The sequence below is a fragment of the Aptenodytes forsteri genome, unplaced genomic scaffold, assembly GCF_000699145.1.
Source record: "Aptenodytes forsteri isolate BGI_AS27 unplaced genomic scaffold, ASM69914v1 Scaffold465, whole genome shotgun sequence".
In the NCBI taxonomy this organism is placed as follows: Eukaryota; Metazoa; Chordata; class Aves; order Sphenisciformes; family Spheniscidae; genus Aptenodytes; species Aptenodytes forsteri.
In genome coordinates, this window is record NW_008795039.1 from 68938 (window position 1) to 94855 (window position 25918).

The 25918-nt window shown below is 37.6% G+C and overlaps 1 protein-coding gene across 1 annotated transcript in view; it reads right to left on the minus strand.

Moving 5' to 3' along the window:
- LOC103896923 (usherin-like) overlaps positions 1–25918 on the minus strand; it is a gene marked incomplete at its 3' end in the record, with an annotated part of 118972 nt that overhangs the window by 65041 nt on the left and 28013 nt on the right. Inside the window, exon 3 of the mRNA XM_009276851.1 lies at positions 25564–25729. Within this exon, the coding sequence (XP_009275126.1) occupies positions 25564–25729 (166 nt within the window). The remainder of the gene's footprint in view (positions 1–25563; positions 25730–25918) is intronic.

The window sequence follows — 25918 nt, forward strand, 5'->3', positions numbered from 1 at the left end:
AGAGCAGTTGTGCCGGCTTCGACTGAGGGACTAACTATGGCAATAAGCAGAAGCAGGGGAGCATATAGAAGCACGGCAGGCATGTATGATGCTGCTCCTGAATACTTGCTGAACCTCAAACCACTGGCAGCTCAGAGACTTCATCAGCCAGACATGGTTTCTATACATTTAGTAGCTTTCCATGGATTTCTTTTGCATGATTTTGTATAGCTGGTCCTTGAATGCAAAAACCTGTACTTCCCCCAAAGGCGCTCACTGTATAGACTGAGTCAAGAATACCATGGTTTTTTTCTTTCTCTCTTTTTTAAGCCTTGAACTGTAGTGTTGTCTACAGGTATAATGTATAATGGTGTAATAAATGTATAAATAAATAAATAGTATAACAGGTATAAATAAACAGTATAATAGGTATAATAAAAATATTTAGTATTTCAATAAAAATTATCAATATGCTTTTCAAAAAAAGCCTAATATTCCTCTTCATTAACACAGAGGTAGAACACATTTTGGGTATCAAGTAAAAGACACAGCTCTATTGATTCCCTTTTTTTGAGCTACTGTGGCACTTTCCAAGCCAAAGCCAATTTGGGGGAATTCTGAGACCCCAATCTACAAAGTTTTGGCTTTCAGGTAATAACACACACATATATTACATTGCTACATATAAGTGTGATATCTGGCACATTTAAGCAACATACACTTTTTCTTCACGCACATTAACCCTCCTGTCATCAAAATGTCCTGTTACATATATATAAAGGCAACTGAGACAGTTTTAGTCTCTTCTGTATAGTACTGAATTGCATCATTTCAGCCAAAATAAATGAAGTTAAGTGAATTCTTCAGTGGACGCTATAATCTTTTTGCATCAGTAAGATTTTTCCATTAAAAATAAGTCCTAATATTAATACTACCCACATACCTTGTGCAAAATTATTTCTAATAAGTAAGATAGGAAGGCAAGACATGGAAAAAAATCCTTTATGTTCCATTAAAAAATAATACAGAATACCTAAATTTATCATAGCAGAGCTCAAGATCACTAACCAGAGATCAAAACTCCACTGCACTAAATGACATACAACCAACAGATGCGGTAGTCTCTTCCCCAGATGTTTTAGAATTTATAATTATTATATGTTTCAAAGACATACCTGTTTTTTAGTAAGTACAATCTTTCCCTCTAAGTTATCTTTCCTATCCCAATATTTAATGGCACGGGAAAGATTTATTAAAATATTACAGATAAATTAAGGGGAGTTATTTCAAGACAACATTAATCTCTTCTACTAGTTAAATATACATTCTTTTTACTCTTATTCATCATAGCTCCTAGTAACCATAAAATACAATTTAATCTTAAAGTTTCTTCTCATCATCTATTGTTCTAATAACTAGATCACAGTGTCTGGCAAGACAGATGAAGAAACCAGATGGATTTCTTCCCAGATTTGCAGGCCATAAATGAGGAGTTCCACAATAGAGAGAACTCTGGCACCAAAAATGAAAGAAAAAAAAAAAAATCTTTTCCAGTCATTCAAGCCAAATGATTCCAACCCTGGCCTATTTAGTTATCCAGCCAACTTAGTGATGGCAAACACTTCAACTGTAACTTCAGCTCTTAAGGCTATTTATACCATCAAAGAAAGTCTCAGATGGCAGGGGCAGGAATGACCGACACATATAAAACAAGGACAAGGACCAAAAATTCATCTTCAGATAAATACTAGGAAATGCAATACATTGTAATGGACATGTAATGGACACCACTGTTTTCAAATAAGATAAAAGTGAAGCAGTTCAGGGATCTATGATATGTACCAGCCAGTGAACAAGATTCTTCCAAATATGAGGTAACTGCATAGCTGCAAATGCAAGCTAAATTTAACAATTAAATACAAACTAAAACATAAAGCCTGTTTCTCAAACATGAGAAAACAAGCAAAATCTCCTCCAAGTAAGTGAACAAAAAAACCTGTAAGAAAACTCAAGTCTGTATTAGTTTATCCTTTAAATAAGCTCTATTTGCACAGCAAGAAGTTTCTCAGAAATAGACATAATTTTATTATTATAAAGAAGGTGATACATAATATGAAGAATTTTAAAGTGGTTTATGAAAAGCAATTAGGTAGCTATACAATTTACCTGTAAGGCATAAAAAAAAAAATAAAAAAAAAATCTTCCATTTATTTTCCAGATCAGCAAACTGGCAGAAATAACCCCTCCCCTTAGTTGCTATAAAAGCTAAAGCAACTCCAGAATCAATAAAGTTACACAGGCTTTACAGAGATGTAAATGAAAGCAGAAGTTAGCATAAATGATTTGCTTAATCATTCAGAAATAATGAGGAATCAGAGATTATGAGAAATCAGGAGAAGTTGCGACTCATCCAGCTCAAAAATTACTACACAACATACCGTTACAATCGCTTACTGTCACTTTATTTGGTATGGTTCTTATAAAAGTTGCCACCTAAACATAGCTTGCTATCTGTTAGAATAACCAAGATTCAGAAAAAAAATTTTTCTTCTAAAGATATTGCAGATTTGTTGCATCAGGAACTTTTTCAATGAGTTCATTCTATAGAAACAGTGTATTAACACTTTTTCTCCCAAGGTGAGAAAACAGATTAAGGTTATGACCAACTTGACAGGCCTGTGGCTTCCTTGAATACTTATAATAGAGTCAGCAAATCAACAGTGGCCACTGATGACAACAGATGAGGGAAGACAATAGGTGGAAGGAAGGGAATTAGTGATGCTGCTATAACGGTCTAATCAGAAACCTGAGCATAAAAATCTTTTTCACCTTCAACCTGTCTAAATATGCTCTTTTGCCTGCTCATATAAAGATATACAGCATATTCTACCACTGGAGGACTTGTGGGTTCACATCTCTACTCTGCGAAAGCAGGTGTGAAACAGAAGCGTATCAGTTAATAAAAGATACAGTAAAGGGTTTTTGCATATCAAAGAGATGAGACTCACACAGGTATGTATTTTGGTATTTTCTTGCATAATTGCAAATCTTGCTGAAGCTGCAGTTAAAGGCTTCCACGCAGCTTTAATATTTCGTCAGTGAATTTCTGTAAAGAGGAAAGGTCAGTGATACAGACTTAAGCAACACAAAGTGGACGAATGGAATTTTGGGGAAAAAAAATAGGATGAAATCACTAGCATGAATCCAAGTTTGCTTTCAGCTGTGATTTAAGCAGAGCTAGCAACCAAAAACCACAATGCTGCATTCTACATATTTTCAAAAATCTGGACATCTATGTGCCCGTAAATTGATGCATCAGAAATGGCAGACAACTTTCTGCCACAATTCAACACCTTCCTTCCTTCACTGAATAAATTGCAGAATTTACGCATCTTGAACATCCATCTCAAAGGCTCCTTTCCTACACCCCAGTTCTGCCTTATTCTTCTTATTTTGCATTATTCTAATTTTTATTTCTCCTTTTTAATCTACTACATTTACATTTAGCTTTTTTTTTAAAAAAAACCCACAAAAACTGTAGTGAATACAGGTGGGAGCAGATTCCATGCCCCCAAGGACTATTTTTCCTCAAACATTAATACAAACAGGGAACAAAATAAACGGTTTATCCCAAAATTCCTCTACTCCTCCCAAGCCGTCAGGTAATCTCTCTGTCAGCCACCTTATGACTGCTTTAGAAAATAAAGAGGTGCGGCAGTTTCCACAGCTGAACCTCTGCAGATGCGTCAGGATTCCACGCCACACTCAACCACCTCCTACTCCACACATTACTCACCAGCACTGATGCACAGCCTGCTCGTACAGTCTTATATTGCTTATCTCTCCTTACAACGTACCACATGCAGCCTAACCCAAATTTAAAACCTTAGCTGAATGGATAATTCAGGAATAAGCACTATCGTACATTTTTGTAGTTTAAGTACATTTTGGCAGTGATGACGTTATTGCTAAGGATGTTTGGGCAAATGTCTTACATCAAAATCCCCTGTGCTTTTTTTTTTTTATTTTTCCCCCTCTCAGAGACAAAGCTTGCGACTCTAAGATAAAAAGAGTTCACTTTTAGTCTTTTGCTCTTTCCATTTTAATTTTTTTATTTGGAATGAAAATTGAGACAACACAGAGGGAACTTGGCAGATCTAAAGCTTGGCAAGAGATAATGAATTTATGTAGCAACATATGAGAACAAGAATATGTCAGGAGGAATTTGTCTGGGATCTTGTTCTCAAATAGACCAAAAAAAGATGCTAATAACCATGTTAGCAGGGACAGGGGCATAGGGGGAGGGAGGGGTATGGAAACTAAAGAATAATATCCAGGAGGACAAGCCAGCTCAGATAATTTATCTGCATAACACTTGACAAACAAATGGCACCTTCTATAGCAGTAAAAGAACTTCCTGACGAGTTTGCCCGTGAGCTTGGTGCTGCTTCAGCTAGAACCCTGTTTTGATTTCAAATGCATTTCTCTTTCTTACAAGTACAGGAGAAAAGGAGTACTACCTTATATAGCCATTACAGTTACTTAAAATCTTCAATGCTGTTTTTAGATTGTTTGCCCATTATCTTATAGCAAATGCAAAAGATACGCACATAATAAAATTTATTTTACCTGCTATTATTAAATGTCTTTATTCACATGCCTAAATTCCTGTGTTTCCATATTCAAATCCTATACCACCCTCACATGGCAAAAAATGAAGTTTTTTAAGCTGTAAGAACTCTGCACCTCTGAGCAAACCCAAACCTACTACCTACCCCTCTGTATTTCAAGCCTTTGAAGCAACTTGGCTTCAAGCTTGAAGGAAAAGAGCACAAGAAGATAGAGGCAAGCTGCAACCCTGGCATCTATGTAGGTTTCAGTGTGATGCTTTTCACACATCTTTGGTTCTCAGGCCAAAAAGCATTTTACAGGAAGGAAACAAAGAGGGCTTGGGGCCATTCATTGCAACCACGGACTTAAATAACAGCACAGACAGGGAATTTATTATTACGATTTTAAAAAAGAAAGTGCGTAAGTTAGCATTCATGCTTAGGGGAGATTCCTTTACTTCCAACCATTCTGTCATTTTCAGAAGGAAGCCCTGCCAACGTAGTTCTAGGCTGAGATTCATTATCTAACCGTAGCAAAAAATATAAACTCAACTCTGCCCTCTCACCAGAGCATGCCAGTCTAGCCGAAATATGCAACTACAAATGCTTTAATTTATGAAGTATTTTATTTTTACTTCATTCATATCAAAATTCAAGGATGCTGCATTCCTATTCTTCACTGAGAGAAGGAAGTAAAAACTCCAAAATCTCCCTTTTAGCACCTCCTTAAGCTCTACAGGAAAATCACCTTCAGCCTTTAAAACCAGGAACTGAAGTTGTGAGTGGAAACAGTATACACACAAGCTATTTGGCATTAAATCACTGAATTTTTCTTCAAAATCAGGATGCTGCTTTAAGCTGACTAGGAGCCTGCATAGGGAAATGGTCTGAAACAATTTAAAAGTTTAATTCTTCTTCAGTATGCTCCAAATGAAGTTTCAATACACTAAGTTCACCATAAGCAGGATCAACTAACCGAATCAGTGAGTTTAACTGTATTTTAACCCAGACTATTTTAGGACCATTACAAGAAAAGACCTGGAAAGACACTTTTCTTTACAAGATTTATAGGGGATGCGCACACACATCAGTATTTGATGACACTGTGCACAATCTTGTTGCAGAATCCAGAGGATTTTAACTTTCACTAACATAACAGGGTAAGAACACCTGTGTTGAATAGATTTTCCCGCAGGCCAGCAAACTGGTAGAAAACCAGGAAAAAACATTCCAAAAGGAATAATACTTTCTCATCTTTGGTTTTGTCCTCTACTTTTTTTTTTTTCTTTTACTCTTGTTGTTAGACTTTGACAGACAATTTTCCAGGAGTTCCTGATAAAAAAAAAATCCTCGATTAGATGGCTTTTGAAATTAAAACTGCCTAAATGGGAAAAAACACCATTTTTTAAATACTGAAATTGACTCATCACAACAATCTGTCCAGAGATAACAAGTGAACTGACTAGTATTTCAGCTGTGAATTTATTTAAATGTAGACATACACATGCAGTATTAGGAAGGCAAAAACAGGATATGAAATAAACATAAGGCATCAGCTCTAAGCTCACTGTCAAGAGTATACCAAGGCTTCTAACCACAGAGTTCAGCTGAAGGTAACTATCTGTCAAATGTAATCCGTGCAAGTGAATATGCTTAAGCTGGTGCTATGAATCAACCAAAATTGCTTTGGTCTTATTGACATTCAATTGCAAGAAGTTGCAGCTCATCCAGTCCAATAGACATCTGACAACACCAAGAGTGCTTCAGTGACAGAACGCTTTAAATATAGATGCAACTATCATCACAATACACGTGGAACTAAACTTTATGATCCCTCATACCATCTTCAGAAACTGGTCATCAGCTGGATGCCATAAGACCACATGGTCTCCGCCTGTTGCCAATTTCTGCAGTTAACAAATCACTGTGACTTAAAAAAAGAAAAAGAGAGAATACAGATTTACTGACAGAAAAAGACCACTCGATCTTTCATCACTGTTCCATTAAATCTCTCTCCAAAACCCACTTTTGCTATTATCATCTTTGTTCACCCTTTAAAAATAAAATGCCAGATCAAAATTTGTTCAAACTGTTTGCTTTTGTTAAGGGCCAGATCGTCAGCTGCTATAAACTGCCTTCAGCTTCAGCAATGCCATTTTACCTGCCAAGATTCAGACCTCAAATATGTTAAATTTACTTTTGTCCGCACAGCTGTCCTTTACACCTTGAAACAAGATGTCTGATAATGGGTGTATGTGGGATGTTGGACAATAAAGCATCTTGCATGCTGGGTCCCAAAAGAAGACCCGACTTGTATCCTAACTTTGCACAAAAGAAAGGACCACCACCTGCAACCATCTATGTGCTTGTTTGACCCTTCTCTCTCAGAGAACTCCTGCCATTTCAGTGGTAGATGCTCCAGTGCAGCACAGCGTCTTTTTCTAAAAATTTTCATATAGCCCCACTGTCTACATGAGTTGTTATGTACCCACTCGCTTGCCCTCCCCAGCTCCTGCTGCCTCATGCCTTCGCTCACCAAACAGTGAATTGAATTCATCCCAGAGCCACAAACAGATAAAGGAAGTTGGAGAAGAGGAGGAAATATGTTGACTACATACAGCTTGCAACCGTGTTTAAGGGGATGCACAGTGTAAGTATTTTGGGGGGAAGGGGGGAAGAGAGACTCACACCCATGTTATGAGCACCCTGAACAGTTATGCCTATGCTCTGAGAAATCCAGTGTAAAAAAAACAGAGACTTGAGGAAGAAACCTCATCAGGGGACCACAGCGACAAAACTGTCTTAAAACAGAAGGGCTGGAGACGATAAAGGGACAGCAGAAGAAATGGCAAAGAACAGCAAAGGGGAAGGAAAAAGCATAAGGTCAGGAGGGGCAAGTTGTCTCTTTGCCTTTCCTCCTTTTGCCTCAGGCCCATATCGGCCTTTCCTTTTCTTGACTTAACTGGGATGAATTTTAATTGCAGCCTCTCTACGTGTTTTATACACTCTGTACTCTCTACTTGTGTGGAGTGGATTTCCCATTCATCACAGGATTGCAGGCAAAAATCCCAGGAGCATTTTGCTTTCCTTCAAAGTTAGCTTTGCTAAAATCAATAACTTCAGGGCTGCTTCCTCCATCTAGCACATACCCCCACCCCATGACCATTTCAAATGTCATGATTTTATGATCATTTGATTTTGTTTCTTATCTCCATATACAGATTTGTATTCGCAGTCTTTCCACGACAAGTGACAATATTCTGTACTGTTTCAGAAACAGTACAAAGGCAACAACCTTACAGCAACAATGGAAACATGCTCTCATTTGTAGTTTTAACACAGTCAATATCCTAACTGATCTCTAACAATCTCTCTTCCTACTATCTCCTCCTCAATATCCCAGCATTCTTCAAATCAAAGTTCTGGTTTTCTTAGGGACCCGTTTTATGTCTTAAATATTTTTATTGCTTGGGCTTTTTTTCTGAGCACCTGCAAGTCTCGTACCACCGCCAAGAATCACAGCTACATTAAATTGTCCTTACCTTGTAGGCAAACCCACAGCTACATAAATTGTCCTTACCTTGTAGGCAAACCACTGAACTTAGTTTAAAAAGAAGGGAAAAAAATGTGGGGCGGGGGGCAGACAGGGGTGTTTCCTACTGCAGATTGAGTATCATCCCTCAGCAATATTGTTACATCTCTTCCAGCTTTATATTAGCTCTCCCTTCACTAAAACTGTGTATCTTGGCATTTTAAATCCTCCTTCATTTTCCTGGTTGTCTCTCTTATTCCAATAATATCTTTCTTATCCTTGAAAACATGTCACTCCAATTCAGCAGTCTTATTACATATGCTCCTAGCATTTGTATAAAAGATATTTAGCTTCTCTTTTTGCTCTCCTTTACTTTTCTTTTTCACTATCTCCTACAATGTTAATCCCTTCTCAACGGGAAATGGTTTTCCTTCAATCCACGTCTTTCTTTTTGTGCATAGACCCACTAGTTCAGCTTGAATTCCCTGAAGAACAACATAAATTTAAAAAAGAAAAGTTGGGGAGGGGGGAAGGGCAAGAAAAAGATGGAACCCTGGAGTGCTCCTGAAGCAATTAACACTCTGTTCAAGAACAAGCCATGTATTAATACAAATTTGACCCCAAACAGTAAAATCACAAAGCAACTGGAATGCAGACTGATCCATAAGGTTGTTTACAGGTTTGAGACAAACTAATACCTATTTCATGAATAAAGCCTTTAAGATGCAAAAACGCAAGTAACAGCAAGCAGAAGGATCCAAAATAAAAATCAGGTATGTCATTAATTTTTTGGACAAGGGTAATTTTAGTACTGTGTTAAAAACTGAGTAATATAACCCACACTGTCAATTATCTGATAAACAAGGCCAAAGACAAAGAAAGATCAATGTGAAGAGACAGCTTTTGAAACGGTCTGTATTTTTAAAGAATTCGTATTTAAATAAGTAAACATTGTCTTAAAATAAACAGTTGAATCAGAGATTAGTGATCCTTCTGCCACAGAGTATGCATTCCAATTACAAATTGGCAATTTTCATTTAATCTTTTGTTGGTGAATACTTCACCAGTATTTCAGTACTATGAAGTAATACTAAAATGGTTAACTACAGCTCTGCCACTTTCTACCCTACCCAGCACTGTACCAATGAAAAATATTCTTTATTGTCTGTGTCAGAAGAGCTCTATCAATCTATTACTGATGCCTCAGGACAGAATAAACCTATCTGGGCAGGGGAGTGGCAGAGAGAACCCAAGAGCTCAAGACTGCAAATACAGATTCTGTTAAAAACTAAAGTAATTAACAAATAAGCTTTACTCTAACTACTGTTTCAACCACTGATCAATCTCTGTTCTTTTTACATGGAAAGGTTTAACGAGTGACTCTTGTGCTGCAAATGAATTCCAAACAATAAAACATAATAAGAGGATAATAGTCATCAGATCCGAAAATACATGGAGAACGATTGCTTTCTTGCTGCATAATGACTCTATTTTCCCCAAGTCACAGAACAAATCAGATCCAAGATCCGATGATCACTACAGTAACATGAAAGGAGACAAGTATTAAGGATTCAACAAGCTGCTTTTTAGCAGCTAAAACAGTTACATAAAATAGACTTGCAAAAATTAATTGAAACAAAAGGTCTGAAAGCACATTTTAAATAATCTCATAACAATGCACATTTTCTCTCTGCCCCCTCCATTTAAAATACAGCACAACCACTGATTCTGAATTTTCCTGAACTACTTGTAATCATGTAAATTAGGGATGAGATGTAGATGTCAAATGAAACGTCCCTTCCGAATAAAGTCTCTGTGCTTCACTAGTCAAAGAATAAGCAGATACCCACAAAAACGAAGGGAGCTGTTACTAATGTACAATTATTAAACCTGTATTATTACACTATCAGCTGTAGATTAAATATTAGTCTTTTGAATTGATTATATGTGAAGAATTTTGCACCACTTTGCACTGCTCAGTACTGGGACTTGTAAGTCATTCCCAAATTTAATGAAAGAATACATTGGTTCTACAACAGCTGAACAGCTCTGCTGGGACTAGAAGGTTGAAAATCCATCCCTCTGTCTCTTTTTGTGATGATTTACATAAGAAGAAAGCAATTATTCTTGCCCTCTGAATGCCTCACCACAAAAGTTCCATGTATCCAGTCAGGGGATTTTTGCAAATAAAGTCTCATCTTTTCTTTCAAGGCTTAGTTTCTCTTCATGGTCAAGGATCCACAAAATTCTGCCTTTGATTCCTTTCATATTCCTCCCAACAACCTTACTTCAGGCCCTTCCCTCCTCCTCTGTGCCCTGCTTTCTTCCTTCCATCACAAACTCCTTTAGAAACGGTCATTCAACTATTTCTTTGTACTGTAACTCTCCAACACTCTTTTTGATTACAATTCACTGTAAGCTTCAGTTTTCATTTTTTAATAATAACCGCTTTTCTCCAGAGCTACTAAGCATCCTACCAGCAAAGCTTTGCAGTAGATCCAAACTGTGCTGTTAACTGAACATAGACCAAACCTGACTTAGGAGGGCTGTGTTTTGGTAGCTTATTGTTGGTAGCTTAGTTTTGGAAAAAGCTAAAGGAAAACATTTATGCAGCAGCTCCCTCAACGACATTTTGTTGGAGATGGGCTAGGAGAGGACCAGGGGAGGCTGCTCAGAAAGTTCACAGTTGTTTCCCGTGCACTTTAGCATATAGGCCTCGACTTAAGGCACGGAAAGGCCAGGGAGGTTACTGATCAACAGCAAAGATGTGGATGCCAATAAACACAATTTAAGGAAAAGGATAAAAGCCCTTCAAATACAATAAAATGCACTTAGAAGTCCAGCAGAAGACTGGTAATCCAGTTTACCGACCTGTTACATACATAATTACCTCCCTTACAGACAAGAGGTACATGCATAAGGCACAAGTAAGTACTAACGTGAAGAGACAGAATATCTACTATCAAGACTCAAGCAGGCCACCTAGAGAAGCTCAGAGAGATGAGAGACTTTTTCTGTTGACCAGTCCTGACTCCAAGAACCACAAAAGTCCCATGGGACATGGTCATCAAGCTAGAAAGAGAAAGGCACATATCTCCGAGTACTGAGGATAAATCTTCAGGGTAAGAATTTCAGTGGAGAGAAACAGAAGCTTGCATTTCTGAAATGTCAGATTAGGAGCAATATTGATAGGCTAATCTATGCTGCCACTGAATATCACATGCTGATTTGCCTACAGGTGCAATGACAGTGAACCTCACAAGATATATAGGCCATCTACAATCAGAGTCAATAGTGATGGTACACCTAAATACCACTGGAAAGGAGAGAGGAGAGGTTCAAGAGGAAAATATTTTGGCTTTAATTCAGGAGGCAGAAGATCAAAGCCAGTGCCATTCTTTGAAATGCTGCCAGTATCACAAAGGGTCAGACAAGCAAGGTTGCATAATTCTACACACAACCAAGCAAACAGTGCGTGGAAAAAAGATTTAGGTCAATTCGGAATTGAGACACTTCTCTCGAATAGACAGAATCAAAGAAGGGTAAAGCTTCTCCTACACCCAAATAGGACCAGTTTACTTCTTTATCAAATTAGGAAAGAAACCAATGAAGTTTAGGGAAAAAATAACTTTAAAGTATCTAAAAAAAAGTCCTAATTAAGCATGCATGTAGAATCATAGAATCATAGAATCACTAATTAAGCATGCATGTAGACTGTAGACCATGACAAAATATGCCTGTCTTTAAAATCTAAAGCCTAAGATGTTTGAACCTGAATGTCAGGAATTACATAGATCATACCACTGAAAAAGTATTGCTATACCTTAAAGAAAGTTCAAATTTTGATAAGGTAAATGAGCTAACTGTATTAAAACATACTACAGAAGCTGGTATTCCAGACCATTTTTTAAAATATAAGACAAAAACCAGCACCTTCAGATTCAATGGGAGATCAGAAAAGCAGCAGAAACAGAAAATACAATTTTCAATTAGCCCTGCACAGATCAAAGAATGATGCAGAAATTAAAATTATAGACATGATGCGTGACCAGGTCTTGGAGCAATTGTTCTGATAATCAATCAAATCAAGTCTATACAGGGTGAATTGATTGGAAAAGCACATGGATAAATATTGTATACTTAAAAAAGCAATGTGGCTTTTGTGGAAGGAAATCAGGATCCAACTTTGAGTTCCTTGAAACAGTTAAGATGCATGTGGATAAGGAAGAACTGACCAATATAATATACTGGCATTCCAGAAAGGTTTCAAACTCGGTAGAGATTAAATGTCCACATTTTGCACAGACAGAAGTTTATCAGTAGGTAACTCCAACAGTCTCTGCTATTTAACATTTTGTATAGGCTTGAACACAGTGGTTAGTGAGGTGAAAAAGGATGTAGTTAATGCATCCAGACAGTAAGAGTCAAAGCTTACTTTAAAGTTACAAAAGGATCTCAAGGAACAGGCAATAAAGTAGCAGACTAAATGTGTTAACCACAAAGTAGTAGACATGAGAAAAATATTCTTAACTATGTAAACATAACATTAAGTTCTGAAGCATCACTGCTCAGAAAAAGTGGTCTTGGAGTTACTATAGATAGTCATCCACTAATGAGCAAAATGCTCAACGGCAAAGAGGAAACACATGCCTTATCGGGAAAGAAATTAAGAACAAAACCACAAAATTTCATTGTTTAGAAATTTATGGTGCAAAGTATCTGGAATAACAAGTGGAGTTCTGACCCTTACATCCCCAAAATTATAATAGTATAACCCCAAAAAGTTTCAGAAAAGATCAGCGAGGATGACCAAACTGCAGAATGGCTTCAGTGTAAGGAGAGATCCAGTTTATAAACAATTATAACTCGCAATCAAGTTCTATAACCAAAATATCAAATAGCTTAAGAATGATAAAAAGAAAGCAACTGACAAAAGAAATTGGCAAAAAGAAATTAGCAGACAGCAGATTTAAAATAAAAAACAATTTCATACAGCCGTAATTGCGTATGAGGTACTCAGTGCCACAAGATACTAGCAATACCAAAATATAAATGATAAAAAAGAACTAGACTATTAAACTAAAAATAGGTCAGTGGCTATTCAATATAGTCTAGCTTAAGAAGCTTCAAAAACACTGGTGGTCAGAAAACAGGTCAGTGATGTATCTAAAAGAAAGCTGTTTCTGTGCATCCATTCTTTCATACTCAAAGACAGATTATATAGACAGACTGTCAAACCAACACAGCAGTTCTTAAACAATGCAAAAATTACAGCATTATTGAGCTGGGGTACTGGAACGAGATACACGGACAGGAGGAGTTCTTCCCCCTCTTCCATCCCAGAACTTACTATTTTCCAGCCAAGCTGGCAAGTTGTTCAGTGCCAGGAAATAGTCTTTGCTTCCATGAGAAAATGATACATGAAGACTTACCAGAAGATTCCTCCTGTGGACTGTGCCACCAGCACATATAGATTTTGCATTGTACAGGATCTACACATGTAATTTATGTCACCTTCCATTTGCCGCATGCACAGGTGATAATGTAAGATGTGTATGAGAGAGTTAACACATAAATAATGGAGGTTGCATAAAGGACAATCTGGAAGTTTCATCTTCCATTTCTTGATCAGACTTCTGACTTAAGTCTCTGTCTTTAAGCTACAGAAACCCGAAACAAATGTAGTAATTACATGTTGTTTTTTTTTAAATAACCAGGAAAAGCAGCAGCTGCTCTATTTGGCTGTACTCATGAAGTTTTTAGACCCTTATCAAAAAAGTTTCAAGTATCTTGTGAAAACATCTACTTAGCAACTGGCACAGCATAAAGAGGGAAGGACAATGGTTCAATATCTGTGAGCCATCTTTACCAGCAAAGAAGTTCAAACCAGTTGCCAGTTTTCTGCTCACACACTGTGCATGCCAAGAACTACCTTCTGGAAGACCTTCTGCCCACATTGCAAATGGTGTGCTCTAAATGGTGATAACTCCAGTGTACAACTTCAAGCTTGGTCTCCCCAGAAAGGAATCAAATTCAAGCACATCAGCAGTGCTCTTCAGTAACGCAAGACTCCAAATAGACAGAAGGCAAACCTGTATCAAAAAGAACTCTTCCCGTACACAAAACTGATAATGTAGATATACCCTGTGAGTGTCATCTTGATGTTTTACACCAACAGCCATATCAAGTACATGCAGCTACTTCCAATCTCTCAAAGTTCGCTCCCTACACAACCCGAAGGCACACAAATGGAAGAACAGTCATACAGCTGCAGAAGTGTACCTAATGTTACACCAAGCAATACATACCTGGGAACCCACTTGTCAGTGGTGTACGTAAGGATGTATTTAAGACATTAGTTCAGAATCAAGGGCTAACTAGTGTAAACAATACTTTTTTGCTTATGTTTCTCCCAGCAGGACTCCAGATTTCTAGCAATCTGAAAATAGTTGATTCTAATGACCACAGTTTAATTCACAGAATGCTGTTAAACAGCACACATCTCTTTCTCTCAGTTCTTTTAACTCCAGCTATGCAATTTTTACTATTCTTCTTAATAATGAATTTGAACACTTGAAGAACATCTTTTTTTCTTTACCTTTCAAAACATTCTCCTCTAAGAAGGAGACATGGTATGACATACCTTTTAGATTCATATGCCACCACAATATTAAATAACAATTTTTTCCAACAAAAAATACGCTTACAAATGATATTTTATGTACTGTAACTAGACACGACAGAAATAGATGTATTGCATATTACAGTGGTCACTAGAAGTTTGATTCACATTTATTAATAACCCTAAAAAATATATGATATGCTTAGGAAGAAGACAAAGTTATTTTCTAATTAAAAAAACCCAAAACACCCCACCCCCCCCCAACTCTAGAGTAGCACAGATCATTATTCATCTCTACTCATTTTTATCTAAAAATAAAAGCTAAATAAAAAAGAAAAAATGCACCAGATGCCCAAAATACAACCTTAAGAATTGCAGGATGTTTAAAGCTTTGAGACTAGGGAAAAAAAGAAGGCAAATCATTCTTAACATAGTGCTTCCATTATTAAAAATACAATTTAATTGGCTGCCACATATTTTTGTATAAGGAAACAAACTGCTTGTCAAACAAATTCACACCTGATGGATTTCATCTCATCTGAAACTCTCCACACAAATCAGGCATAGCTTCTGCAAACCATTCAATACTACTACCTCCTCCCAGCACAAAGGCTTAATTCCATTCCTACCACATATAGTATAGAGTCTGGGCAGACTTCAGTGGGATTTGCATTTGCAATTGAAAAAACATTTGCAATTTCCAGAAGTGTAGTCAAGATGGCATTGACAAAACCTGTATTTTTGGCATTCTCTGAAATTAAAATCTTGGCCCAGATAAAGTTCCTTGTCTTGTGTTCCCAGGCAGCTGTTAGACTGTAAATCTAAATCTGCAAATATGCAAGAACTTGCCTGAACTCATATTCAGGCAAGAAAGGAAGTAGTTTAAGAGACAGTATAAGTGAAGAGAAGATAGAGGCATCTAGGAAATATCCCAGTTTCCCAAGGAGCTGAAGTTATAACAACAAAGAGCTTTCAAAACAACAAAAACAGTAGACATCCTAGTACCCATGGACTAGGAGAAGAAGAGGCAAGCACCACAGTAGGACTTCTGAATGCAGCACAGCAAGTTACTAACACCAAAGAACCCCAAGGCTGCAAGTTCAGCAGCAGTATCTGAATGGCCTGCAACCGTAGCAGATGAAACGATGAACCAGTTGCCAAGAGAGCTATTCTCATTGTTTCTAGAAACAGTTCTCTAAACAGACACTCAAATACATCATAGACTGTAACGTGGTTTATTTCTGCTGCCTGTTGGGAGCGTAGCACCAACCATAGGGACAGACTGCATCCTCCCAAATATTTTCAACACGCAATTGCAAGTAATAGACACAAAGCTCTAATATGCAGAAATGATGCAAACTCTTCCCTCCCTCCTTGGGACTGACAAACTACTCCTAATATATAGTAAGTGATGACTTCAAACAGGAGATCAAAGTGATTTGTTAAATTAAAATGCTTCCTTGCTTTCTCATGTCCTTACTAAACTTAGGGAATATACAGTTTAAAACACCACATATTTAGTAATACATACACAGAGAGTGTATAGAGTAAATGCTTTTCTCCCTGCTTTTAAGTCTCAGGTTCTTTGCTTTTAATATAAATTTTAAAGTATTCAAAAACTTGTGCAGAAAATAAAAGGATTTCACAAATTGGAAAGGACAAGTTTTCTCTTGATAGTCAAACAGTTATGATGTAAAGCGGTCTCATTAAATCATAAGTACTTTAACCTTTTCTTGAAAGAACTGGAAGATTTAAAGATTTATAAAGAAATTTTGCCTAAACCAGGAAATGACTCATATTTGACATGTATTGAAGTGATAATGCTGATTCCAATAGGCACTCTAAGAGCATTTTCCTCCCAGGAGAGTAATTCAGTCATGGTTACCTCTCTGCATTTAGATTTTAAACTCACTTTCTAAAGCTTTTAATGTGCTATAGTCTGCCAAAACATGGCAGAGTTACATAGATATGATCAGGCAAAATAAAGGCTAGTAAAAAGATTATTTTTATAATTGCAGACACTAAATATGAAGCAAATACATCAATCTGATATTCTCAAAGAATCTCCTGTTTCAGCAGCCTTGGCTGTATCTGAAAATTCTTGTTTAAATTCCACTCTTCTTAACTGGTTAAAAAAATTCTGAAGTATCAAAGGAAAAGTGAGCCACCCTTAACAGTGAATCTGAAAAAGAAAATACATAATGGAGCTGCTGTTACTAAGTGCCACAAATCTGGTATTGGTATCACTATGCAGATATAATGAGGTACACAATTTGCCTTAATTATGCATTGCTATGCTTTCAAATTTTTTATTTCTTTAAAAGTTAATTTTTTAAGACACCAGTTTTCCTGAGGTTTCACTTCAGCGCATACCAGATTCTTTTAAGTTAAGGCTATATATCCTTTACTCCACTGTGTACCTTCAGAGTTTTTGCTAATATATACCTGAAAAGACACAGTGATAAATATCATTAAATCAAGATCAAACACACAGAAGGACTCTAAAACTTTCAGAAGCCTGTACGACTTGATCCTCACCAACTGGAATCAACTAGAATAGCGGCAGTAATTTCAAGGAAACAGGATCCACAATTTATGGCCTTAATAAAAACAACAAACAAAACTCTCTGAAATTGCAAAATGAAAAGATAAGTTCCTTTACAAATCCTAAGCAGTGGAAAATAAAGGCAGACATCATTAGAGAAAAATAAGTCATATTAATTGGAGAGCAGAAAAAAATGGTCTAAATTCACTTTTGTTGCAAATCCACTTCAACTTACCTGGGCAGAACTTTTCAAGGATGACTTTTCTCAAATGTTTATTGGGTGTAAAGAGCAAAGAAATGGATAGCCAATAGCTCTGTCAGCAATATACTGCGTATCAAGAAGGCTGCATAAACTATTAAAAAGTATGAAGGTATTCTTAAACTGATGCCATCAAGTCTCAAGTAGCTTTTTCAACAGTCCATTCCAAGACTATCAGTGACTTATGTCCAACATCCTGCTGGCAGCGGTTGTTACAATCATATCACAGGAAAATGGAAAAAAAACCCCACAGTCCACCTACATAACAACTGATTGATATAAATGCCTGTCTTTTCCTGTTGGATAGACTATACCACATTACCCTTTTTATGAAAGTTACTGAATTGAAATTAAAACAAACAAAAAAAACCCAAACATTTTCTTATCCCCACTATTCTGATCAGAATGCTTTTTCAGAAACACTCTGCTGCCATAGGACAGACTCAGTTTCCAACTTAAACAGTCCCTTTCTCTGCCTGGTGTTTACACTCCAACAGTTTTAGAGAAGAAAACTGTATGACTTCCTACTCTTCACTGTAGTTAATTCCCAAAAGAAGGTTCTCCAAATCATCTTCTGTAAGGCCTGCATAGAGCCTTTCACTGTCATCATAGGCTTAGTAACTCTGTTCTGAATTATATTCCTTAAACATGAATGCCTGAAACTGTACCCAACATTTTGCACGAAATCTCACCAGAGTCTGGAGCAGCAGCAATGATGCTTTTCTCTCACTACTGGGAATGCCTCTCCTGATATGTTTCCCCAACACATGCCTTTGTGGCTGCATCATGCCAGTAACTCATCATCACTACCTGGGACTACTACTTCAGTCATTTTCTAATGATTAACTACTTAGGAAAAGATTTTGTGAGGGATTTCAAGTTCATTACTTTGCATTTTGTAATACCAAATTTTATTTCATGCCAGTTACCCTAGTCCTTTCAGTCATGCCATTTTTCCTGTATGACATCTTACAGTTCCTCTTTCTGATGATGCCTCTCCATGTTATGTTATCAGCTAGTATTATCAGTACACTCTTAATATTTCTGCCAAGATCATTAATGAAAATATAACACAAGGCTGGTCCAAAGACTAATTCTCAAGGAACTCAATTGCTTTTTTGCCTCCCTCCTCCCTGGGATTACAAGCAAGTTCCTTTGAGCAGTATCTATTGCCAACCCTCCCCATGAGCATTCCGTTTGACCCTACAACTTCTCATGGGTTGTCACATCAATGCTAAACTGAACTCCAGATAGAGGAAATCTGACACATTTACTTTGCCTGAAAATCAGTTTTCTCATCAAAAAAAGCTAAGAGGTTAGACAGTGATGAGCTATCTTTAGTAAATCCATACTGCATTTTATCCCCTTTTTCATTTAGCTCCACATCTTTATCTATTCCTTCAAAGGTCTTTTCTAAATCCTCATATGCCACTGTGTCAAGACAAATAGGTCTGCATTGCCAAGATCCTTTATCCTTCCTCTTTGTACAGGCTCTGGCTGGGATGGAGTTAACTTTCTTCACAGCACGCTGTATGGTGCTGTGTTCTGAATTTGTGGCTAAAACACCATTGATAACACACTAATATTTTGGCTATTGCTGAGGAGTGCTTGAACAGTGTCAAGCCTTTCTCTGTTCCCACTCTGCACCCCCACCCCACCTCGGCGGTAAGCTAGGGTTGGGCCAAGAAGTTGGGAGAGGACACAGCTGGGACAACTGACCCAAACTGACCAAAGGGATATTCCATACTGTAAAACCTCATGCTTAGCAATAAAAACTGGGGTAGGATGACTTTGGGGAGACAGGGGTTTTACTTCCAAGGTGGCTGCTGCTCAGAGACTGGCTGGCCAGTGGTCTGCTTGTGGGAGGTGGCAGGTGATTGCCTTTGCATCATTTGTTCCCCTCCCACCCCCCTTTCCTTCAGCTGTTAAATTGTTTTCATTTTGTCCCGTGAGTTTTCTCACTTTTGCTATTGCTACTCTCTCCCCTGTTCCACTGGCGGGGGTGAGGGGGGCCTGGGTGCTTGGCTACCGGCCAGCATCAATGCATGACACTGCCTAAACATAACCATTATAACTCCATCTCTGACTTGGTAGATTTGCATAAAATATCTCTTTGTCAAAGGATATTATGTACCAGTTCTTTCAGAATTTTTGGACAAAGATCATCTGATTGCATCAGCATGTAGGGTAGGATGGGAGACAGGGGTTTTACTTCCAAGGTGGCTGCTGCTCAGAGCTCAGAGGGCCAGTGGTCTGCTTGTGGGAGGTGGCAGGTGATTGCCTTTGCATCATTTGTTCCCCTCCCACCCCCCTTTCCTTCAGCTGTTAAATTGTTTTCATTTTGTCCCGTGAGTTTTCTCACTTTTGCTATTGCTACTCTCTCCCCTGTTCCACTGGCGGGGGTGAGGGGGGCCTGGGTGCTTGGCTACCGGCCAGCATCAATGCATGACACTGCCTAAACATAACCATTATAACTCCATCTCTGACTTGGTAGATTTGCATAAAATATCTCTTTGTCAAAGGATATTATGTACCAGTTCTTTCAGAATTTTTGGACAAAGATCATCTGATTGCATCAGCATGTACACAATAAGCTTGCAAATTCATGTTTCTACCTCTTTATGATCACTTCTGTTTCCATACATTCGTTTCTGTTACCCAGCTTGTTTTTGCTCTGTGACTGTTATCATTATCCTTACTGAAAACAGAAGCAAAGTATTTACTTAGTTTGGAGACCTTACTCAAATCACCCTTAATCTCAAGCACAGCTTCACTGTACACAGGTCTTGCCTTCTTACACACACACAAAAAAAATCTTAAGAACTTTTTACCATTTAACAGTCATTGCGAAGTCTAATTCACCTTGACATCTTTACAGTTTTATTTCTGTTCCTACATAGCATTCTCTGTGAATTTGCTTCCCCATTCCCCAGTGCTTGCAGACTCTGCCATCTCTAACTGCAAAGGTGCTTATTCACTCAGATAAGCCTGGGCACTACACCTCCAATTTTTTTTCCTTTAAGGGCAGAGATTCCTCTTAATTCTATTTTTTTTTTTAATAACCTCCAGGCCTTTTTTTCCATTCAATCTCTGGGCTCCGCAGTTCACCTTGTTTTATTAAAATAGTCCTATTTGTTTGTTCTCTTTGAAACCCAAAAGTGTACCTACAGAACCACAGAACTGTTTATTCTTCTATTTTGTCTGAATCTAGTTATGAATACTCAACATTATTTTTGAGACCCATATCTCTAATAATGCTCTCATCACTTAACAAAGCTGGTATCCAGACTTTCTGCTTCAGCAACTAGTTGAAGTAACCTTTCATGCAGAACATACAGGAATGTTTGGGCCCGGCTCTTGTTAGTAGAACTTTAATTTCCCAGCTATAAACTGGAGAGTAAGTCTCTGCAGTGACACAGTTCTTAGTAGCAGTTCTCTCTAACAAATTACACACCTAAATCCAAACCCGAGGATTTAAATTCCTAGATTACCTCAGTAGAATTCATTTACTAGCCTTCTCTTCCCCAAGAATTATTTTATTCCAAAGAAATTATTTTCAATCTGTGCTGTCCTTTCTTCTTTTCTTCCCTCTTATCATTTAATTACTATTTGGTGCTATTCCAACATTTAGCTTTCATTTTTATCATTCCTGAATAGGCATATGCTCCTATACCTGAATTCCAAACATATCTGCCATCCTACCATATTTCTGCTCTCTCTAAACTCAGTTTCACATCTGTAACCAATACTTCGCACTCCTGTCATGGTGTCTGTTGCCTAGCATTTATGCACAAATATTTCCGTTTTTCCTACTGACCACAGGAACTCCCCTGTTTGCAGGCTCCCAGCTCCTACTGGCTGCTTGGCTTTGGAGACCTTTGGCCCGATTCAGTCTCATATTAGGCATACCTGTGTTCAGAGATGGACTTGGACCCTAGCTCCTTGGAAGAACGGTCTCTCTCATGGTCAGCTACATCACCTACACGCACACTTTTCACAAACTACAACCAACCTGCTAAAAAACAAACACAAAAATCTGCTGTGAACACTTATCAAAACCAAATCCCACAGTCTCCCTTAGCTGTTATTCCTGTCACCAACTTGGCATGCAAAGCTTTGTGCCTCAATCCCTGATTCTTTGGTTGCAGCCACTGGGTGTGCCAGCCAGTCCGCCCCTGTCCTTCGCCCACGCACTGTTACAAACAAAATGCATAAATTCCTGTGAGCCAACCAACAAATATTGCTTTTTTCTCAGGGGCAGGACCCATTAGACACTCCTATTTGCTAACCATATTAGTAAGTGCTAGCATTCAGTAAAAAGCTTTTGTCCTGAATCAGACTCACCACAAATTAGACATATCTGTAATTTGGTCTGCAGTGACTGAGCAACAAGGCGTCATGTCAAAAACTTTTTTCTCCCTGTCTACCAGTCAAACATGCAATACTGTGCATGGCTTTGAACAACATTGCAATATGCTGCAGAGAATATCTGGTCAAGTTTATATCCAATACAATTTACAAGGTAACTCTTTTGACCCACTGTTGTCACCTGCGTTTCCTACACAGACCTAAACCACCACCGAATTTAAGAGAAAAGCTACACTGTTAAAAAGTCTTGTAGTCTCAGGGAAAACAAGGACCAAATAAGCTTCATCTAGCAGAAAAGTCATGCATATTGAAGGCCAGGGATATTAATGGCAGCATTTAATGCTTCTAACTTAAATTTTTGGGAAACCAAACCAACTGTCAATAGGTTAGATGCCCACACCTCTGGCATAAAGTCAAAACATTTTCATAATAAACAAAAGAGCTGTTACCACATACACCTTCAGTTACCACTGGTATCTGAATTACATTACCTAAAAATTGTAAAAGTACATACTTTTTAAAAAAAGAATCTGAACAGCTTGTGCCTACTATGCTTCATGCATAGAGAATATAATTTCTTTATTTAAAATTCTGTTTAGCATAGCAGCATTGCATCCCAACCCTCTCCGTCTTAAATTCACAGATGAGATTTTTAGGGGGTCCTACAACTCCAAATATGTCAATCAACTGTCAAGGTTAGATGCCCACACCTCTGGCATAAAGTCAAAACATTTTCATAATAAACAAAAGAGCTGTTACCACATACACCTTCAGTTACCACTGGTATCTGAATTACATTACCTAAAAATTGTAAAAGTACATACTTTTTAAAAAAAGAATCTGAACAGCTTGTGCCTACTATGCTTCATGCATAGAGAATATAATTTCTTTATTTAAAATTCTGTTTAGCATAGCAGCATTGCATCCCAACCCTCTCCGTCTTAAATTCACAGATGAGATTTTTAGGGGGTCCTACAACTCCAAATATGTCAATGCTGCTATTTGCTCTTTTTTTTTTTTAATTACACTTTTTCCACATATACAAGTTTTGTTACATGCATGAAAATATCCATTCCACATTTTCAACTGTCTTATCAGGAACAGTACTTAGTTGCCCCATAAAAGAACATTCACAAACATTGTTTTCTTTTAGTCCAAAAAACGTATCAAGCAAGCTGTCAAACAAGTCTGAATAGTTTTGGTTTTTTGGTTTTTTGGGTTTTTTTTTTTTACATCAGGACATGTCACCCAGCTCTGGCTAGATCCCCAATAAAAAGAATGCCAAACAACGTTCCAAATTGTGCAAAGTACCTATAAAGGTGCTGAATCTACTGTTGGTTTAGTTAAACCTAATAGCTTGTGGCTAAACATCACAGCCACATACATGACATTTCACATCCAACAACAATTTCCTTTTTGTTTCTGTAGAAGGAGGTTATATAGCAACTACATTGATAACACCATACCTACTTCAAAACCAGCACGGCTGCAGGATGACTGCAAACTTTCCTCATTTACTAGCCACGGAGTTCAGTCCTAGGGCTTGTCTTTCTAGAAAATAAAGGTTACGCCTACAGCAGTGACACAGAACTGAGATGGCTAATCCTTTACAGGTATCAGAGGCAGTTTCGCCTCAACAAGACAGCATGGAAGTCTGCGTGGTCTGTCTTACTCAGAAGAACTCGAAGCAGTAGTAGGCCATTATTGCACTCAGCCCCCTCTGCTGCCTCTACCCCGGTAACTCACCTACAGCCCACAGAAGGGTCTCTCCTCCGCACTGCAGCGCCCATACCCACCACACGGGCATCGCCTGGGGAGAAGGCTGGTTAGTCAGAGAAGTCAAAAGTCACACTTGTGGTAAGATCAGGTCATTTGTCCTTTTAGGTGTAAACTCCAGGCTCTCCCACTGCCTTAAACTAAAATTACTAATGTCTATAAAACTACATAGTGCTTTATCTTCAAAAGACTTTTTCATCAGCTTAAGGAAACACCTACATTCAAATATATATCATCATGATAAATATATATCATCAAATACTACTATTGTCTGAAGCCAGACACTTCCATATGAATGTTACTTTTGCATATTCGTGTGGTCTCTCTCATATTCTCATTTGGCATTTATAGAAAAAAATGCTTTTGGACAGCTGCTAAAAAAACTTTGCCTGAAGTTTCATAGCCAGACCTAGTGCTAAATGGATCATCCTGCAGCCACTATCATCTTTAATGGGAAGCTGAATCCTACAATACCACAAATCACAGAATATAAGGTTCTACCCTGAGCTCAGAAACTTGGAAAAGGTATTAAGCCTGCAGTCCCTTTAAGGGTCTAGAAGCTACTCTTTACTCCTGCTATGCATTGAACAACTTCTCTAGAAGCTACACTTCTTTACTCCTGCTATGCATTGAACAACTTTCCCCAAAGAAACAAAGGACCAAATTCTACAGAGTGTTTGAGGGTTCTTTGTAATACAATTTAAGATATGTGTGTGTATTTAAATCCAGCCCCTTCACTCTTCACTTTGCTATCCCAAGATTTAGCAGTTTCTGAGGCTAGTACAAAATGTGGCTGACAGCAGCAGCAGTAATATAGCACCCTTGGAGTGTTTGAAGTGTAAAGTTCATTAGTTCTACCTTAAGGTCACTCTTTTAATCCACCAGCCAAAATCTTATTCGCACTACCACGCTGTTATCCTGGAAAAAAGAAAACTGCAAAAAAATCAAGACGTCAGCTTAGATACTTCCTACAAGTGACAAGATCAGCACTAAAAATCCAAATCACAGTCAATACCTTTTAGCAAGTTTCAAGAAAGCAGCAAAACTATTCTTGATTGTGCTGTAAACCAAATAAAATTTAATAGAATGGATAAAGGAAATGAAGGAAGGAGAAGATAAACATTTCAGTACCTGATAATTGTGGTTTATAATTATTAGTTGAACTTGGCTTACAAATAGAATTTACTAGAGGGTCTGTTGAGAATTACAAGACATGCAAATAACTGAATTTTAATTTCTTCTGTGTTTGTTTACTGATTTTTGTACATACAGTTTAAATTTTAACAAACTCAATTTTGCTTTATCCTCAGTGGATATTTGTACACTTATTAAAAAGTTATGTCAACAGAAGACTTTTAGAACACAAGGACTGTGTTTTAACAATTCTGAATCATATTTTTAAAATATGAGGTAATAGCTCTGTAACCTTCTAGCTTGATTGATCCTGCACAAACTCATACATGTTTACTTACGTGCGCTGTAAGAAGTTTTTAAAATTTAACGGGACACACCTCTAAGATAAGTACATGAGCACGTATAGATGGAGGATGACATTCTCTTTTTTAGGAAATAATCTCAGAGACCCAAGACTTATTGGTAACGTTAGAAATAAGCTTTTCTTCACCCCAAATACTCGTGTTCTTAAGGGTGAGAATTTTCAGTTTTGTTTGTTCAGAAGAACTGGTACAGCATTTCTTTCCAGTGCGAAATTAGCAATCGTCTCAAAATGAGCTCCCAAATTAACATCCTTACCTACAAGACTCAAGTTATCATTTATATCCCCCAACTTACCCTTTTGTATTTATACAGTTATACCATTCTCACACAAATGTTGCATTTCAACAAATATTAAATGGTTTTTATTTTACTCACCTGCACACTAAGATGAATCCATTTCTTCACAAGAATTCTCCCCAGTGTCATTACTTTTATTGGTGGCTGCAAACCATTTACTGTGCGATAATAAAACATGGTCTCTTTCTCAGAGATTGTGAGTTTGAACACAGTCTGCCCATCAATAGCCTTTTCTATCACACACCTTTGGAAATAACCAAGAAAAACAACATAAGGTCAGAGGCACACACATATACACATTCTTGCCAAGGTGCTATCCTGTAAAGTGATGCTAACCAGAATGCATTAAAATAAACGTTAAAAATACAGCTCTTGAGAAGATGCTCAGTGACAGTGAAAGTCACAGGATGTACTAAGTGTAAAAGAACTTTAC